This window comes from Rhincodon typus, unplaced genomic scaffold, assembly GCF_021869965.1.
Source record: "Rhincodon typus isolate 14 unplaced genomic scaffold, sRhiTyp1.1 hic_rhity00003747, whole genome shotgun sequence".
Taxonomy (NCBI): domain Eukaryota; kingdom Metazoa; phylum Chordata; class Chondrichthyes; order Orectolobiformes; family Rhincodontidae; genus Rhincodon; species Rhincodon typus.
In genome coordinates, this window is record NW_025969385.1 from 8,176 (window position 1) to 13,184 (window position 5,009).

A 5,009-nucleotide genomic window follows, 5' to 3' on the forward strand; every position below is an offset into this window, starting at 1 on the left:
GATTAAGCTGGAAACTATTATTGATACAAAAGCAGACAATGGGGTAGTGGAAAGGAAAACCACCTCAGGATTGTTTTAGGGGCAAGAAAAGTAGGCATGAGTAAGATAGATAGCAATGGAGTGACAAGGAAAGGCCATTCAGAGTGCGCAACTAGTTGAGTTTGGGATACTTGATCAGCATGGACAAGTTGGATCAAAGGGTCTGTTTCTGTTCTGTAGGACTCTGACTCGAAGTAGTGAGTAGGAATTATCAGGCATAATAGAGCTCAGGTTGATGGTAATAGTACAGTGGACAGTGTAATCCTACAAACCTAGTACAGCGTAGGAGAACAGTATTGTTACAGAAAGTGATACAAGTAAGTGTGACACTTGCAAGAAATTTAGGAGAATTCTAACATTTATTTTCTAGCAATACAGCTATTACAATCATAAACTTAAAAATTAAAATGACAATTACACAGACATTGTAACAAACTAACTGGAGCATTTAGATGATATATTGACAAACTGCATTGTTGTAATCATATTATAAAAACACAATATATAGAACAACAGTAAACAATGATCAGACGTGATTCCTGGGATGATGATGGGCAGTTCTAATTCCATTCTTGTCCTTGGTTACAGTATCATATAAAAGCAAAACTGGTACCCGCAAAACAAAGGCTCATTTGAAAGAATTTTGACATAGTTAAAAGTTCAAATAAAATTACTCCTTTTGAAGACATGCCTTTACGTGAAAAGTTGGCATGTCAAGTATTGAAAAGGATTTTTTTTTTAATCTGACTATTGCATGAATTCAGGCACTTAAAAAAATACATTTCACTGATGGCAATATTCTACTTTGGAATTGAGGAGTGGCAGATGGGGTTTAATTTAGATAAATGTGTGGTTATATTTTGATAAGGCAAATCAGGGCAGGAGTTAATGGTAGGGTTCTGGGGAGTGTTGCTGAACAAAGGGACCTTCATAGTTCCTTGAAGGTGGAGTCACAGGTAGACAGGGCAATGAAGAGGTGTATGGTACACTTCCCTTTATTGGTCAGTGCATTGAGTATAGCGGTTGGGATGTTTGTTGCGGCTGTATAGGCTGTATATACTTTTAAAATACTGTGTACAATTCTGGTCGCCCTTCTATAGGAAGAATGTTGTTAAACTTGAGTGGGTGCAGAAAAGATTTACAAGGATGTTGCCAAGACTGGAGGGTTTGAGCTACAAGGGAGAGCCTGAATACGCTGGAGCTATTTCCTTGGAGTGTTGGAGCCTGAGGGGTGGTCTTATAGAGGTTTTTAAAAATTTTGACAGACAGGAATAGGGTGAATAACTAAGATCTTTTCCCAGGGTAGGGAAGTCCAAAACTACGGCATAAGTGAGAGGGGAAAGATAAAAAAGGGATCTAAGGGGCAACCATTTCACACAGAGGGTGGTGCACGTATGGAATGATCTGCCAAAGGAACTGGTGGAGGCTGGTACAATTACAACATTTAAAAGGCATCTGGATGGGTTGAGAGAGATATGGGCCAAATACTGGCAAGCGTGACTAGAATAATTTAGGATATCTGGTTGGCATGGACAAGTTGGACTGAAGGGTCTGTTCCATGCGGTACAACTCTATGACTCTAGAAAAAGATGATCTCCCAGAAGATACTTGTGTTAGGTTTTATAATTGATTTGGTAAATTTTAAACAAGAAAGTTGAACAAAATAACAGGTAAGCATTGAAATCTGTAAGCTCCAATAACATACGCAAAAATAGGGTTAAAATATAAAAGGTATAAATGCCTTCCGTGTTTTTGGGTAATTGTCAAACTTCTTCACATAGAATTCATGACACAGAACAGCCATCACTGCATGGGCGAAAAACACATATAATATTACAAACCACCAGGTAAGGTGTCGTCCTTCAAAGGTCACACTGATAGCAAGGTAGATCAACAGTTCAGCTAAGTAATGAGGGCAGGAAACCATTTCAAACCAGTCACCATAGGGGATGGCATGCTTGAAGTGAATCACTTCACCTAAATATAATTAACAGAAACAGTTCTGAGTGAAATGCATGAATGAAATCTCTTAGCACAGCACATTATTTAGTATGTAAACTCCAATCTGAAAATTATCCCAATGAACTAGATAATTGTTTCACATCTTAACCTGATCAGAAGGAGAAATAAAGATAAACACATGTTGAAATAAGTTGCTTTGTGGAAAGAAAAAATCTTTCTAAAAAAAAAATCATCTAACCTTAGAGATCAAGTCAAAAAATATTTTTGATTATCTGCATACAAAATATGCGCTATTTGGTTTTAAAAAAGTTATTACATCGGAAAACTGGATGTCTACATCCTATACAAGTATTTATATTGTATATTTCTACTGAATAGCAATATCTCTACAGTTAAAATGATGAAAATACAACCTGTAACGATCTAATAAATATCAATGACTAATTTAACTCTTGTTACTGCACAGAACCGACTTTCACTAAATCACTTTCTGGAGTCATATTGTCTTTCAATGTTTAGATAATTGATTGTGGCCTTTTAGTTATGGTTTCATGAGCACTGTTTTTTTTGATATAGCCATACCATTAGGAGAAAATACCCAGTGAAAGTTGGACATCTTCGCATTGATTCAAGATAGAATCAAAAATCACAATTCAACAACCTCAAATCAACCTGAGCATTTGCTTTGCTGGTGATCTGCCTAATCTATGAGCTTTACCTACATACATACATACCTCTGTGAAAAAGCTTTTGGGACAGGGAGAGAAATGATCTTTCACCTACTGAACATTACCTCGACGTCAGCTAAACTTGACCACAGAAACCCCCTTGACATTTATTTTTAATTAAATATATGATCTAATTTTCCCATTATACTGTCAGGTAAATATTGTATATTGTGTTCCATTTATACTTTACTGAGTTAACAGGTCTTAGCCAGAACACAAAATGAACAGTTGGACTGTCTTACAGGATTGGTGGGACTTCCACTGCAGATAATCATTCAGTCATTGTTCGAAATGTTCATCAATAAATTTTGGATACCAGGATCACTCAGTAGTGATGCTCCCTGCACAGTCTCCAAACATGCAATGTTTAAGATTACACACGAAGACTTGCACGTGAACTAGTTCTTTTTTTTGCAGGGGTATAAAGAGGATGAAGAGAAAATGTGTGCCAATTTAAATGGTACTCTGCATATTATATCTACTTGATATGCAAACATAATATAACAAAACAAAACAAAGAACTGAAAATCCTGGAAATCTAGAACAAAAAAAGAGAAATTGCTGGAGAAACTCAGCAGGTCTGGTACCATCTATGGATAGAAAGCAGAATTAATATTTTGAGTCCTGTGAACCTTCAGTTCAGACTCAAAACATTAACTCTGTTTTCTCCCCATGATATGTGAATATATTAGGTTAAGTCAATCATTACTGAATTTACAGAACGCAAAATAGCTTAGCTTGCAATGTTATAGATGAGCCAGCAGTTTCATAAACAGACTTCCTATTTACAGAAATATTGTGTAGTATTCTTACCCATTTTGTTCTTCCTAAGACTGGCCAATATCACATGACTCCTGTAGTGATGTATTGTTGCCCACAAAAACAGCATTATTCCAGCTGCATGGTACCACCTGCCTTGTGCAAACAGGTCTCCAATTGTGTACGCTACACAAGGAAAAATAGTGACTAAAATATCAAACATTTTATTTTAGGCTGGATCTATACTTCAGCAACTAAATTCACTCAAAGTCTACTGGCACAGAATCAAATAGCTCCACTGCCAATGCAGATAGCTCTCTTACATTAAAACTTTGAAGCAGAAGTTTTTTAAACATCCACACTTTGCACATTTGAATTGCAGATATCACTGGGGCAAACACAAATCTTTGTAAATTGTTTTCTGAAAGGATTCACAAGGCTTAGATTTAGTACGTCTCAATCAGGAAATGCCCCTAAATTACAGTACACTTACATTTAACTGTCCAGCCAAAATTAAAGGAGCAGCACAACTTCATTATTTTATTTCAACACTGATTATTTCACATTTATTTCACATCCTAATTTCTGGCTTTGACTAAGCACAAAGAAGAAAGGATATACATAAATAACATCACAGAATGATGAAGCACAAAAAAGAAGAGTTTAGAGGGATATGGGCCAAATGCTGGCAAATGGGACTCAATTAATTTAGGATATCTGGTCGGCATGGATAAGTTGGACCGAAGGGTCTGTTTCTGTGCTGTACAACTCTATGACTGTAAAACAATGTCATTCAGCTCATTCTGCTTGTGCTGTCTCTTTGTGAAAGTTGGTGCATGATGGACAAAATTCAGCACAGAAAATCTAACCATCCACATAGGTAAATCACATATGAAAGATAGCCTACCTTTGATCCCAAGAATGGGTCCTTCACAATGCACTGTTAAACCAACAAGCACATAATAAACCAAACCCCAGCAATACTGTATTGGATGAATAACTCCATTTGAAAACACAGAGGTGAAAAGACATTCTGCAAGGCGTCGAACAGCTTGCATACATAACATTATTTGAACCAACAGAATGGATAGTTCATCACCTGAAAAAGAAATAAAAGGCTATTAAAAATCTTTTCAAATATCTACCAGAAACTTTCCTTAGCTGTGTTCATATTTTTCCAATAGTAATGTCTGCCTTGGTTCAGTAGCAGTGTTCTTGTCTCTTATATCAAAAGCCCACAGGTGAGGCTTAAACATAACATTCAAGTGCAGTTCTGAGAGACTGCTGTACTGTCAGTGTTCCAGGCAGACAGTAAAAGATCCCATGATACCAAATGAAGTTCAGGACTTTCCACTGCATACATTTTGACCAGTCTCAATCATAGTTACTCTAACAGATCTTCGAAACATTTGTATAATTATCATTTATGTGATCTTGCTTTGCACTGTTGACTGTCTGCATTTTTCTACATTATATCAGTCACTACATTTGAGCAGTATTTCAATGCTTGAAGTGTGTTGC

General features: G+C 36.5%; 1 protein-coding gene across 1 annotated transcript; it reads right to left on the reverse strand.

The window, feature by feature from the left end:
* Window positions 1-379: 379 nt before the first annotated feature.
* Window positions 380-4,607, reverse strand: srd5a3 (steroid 5 alpha-reductase 3). The gene is made up of 3 exons (XM_020533447.2): window positions 4,396-4,607; window positions 3,543-3,674; window positions 380-2,016 (listed from the first exon to the last, which is right to left on the reverse strand). The coding sequence occupies exons 1-3, from the start codon at window positions 4,553-4,555 to the stop codon at window positions 1,757-1,759; spliced, it is 552 nt and encodes a 183-aa protein (XP_020389036.1). The 5' UTR covers window positions 4,556-4,607; the 3' UTR covers window positions 380-1,756.
* Window positions 4,608-5,009: the final 402 nt, after the last annotated feature.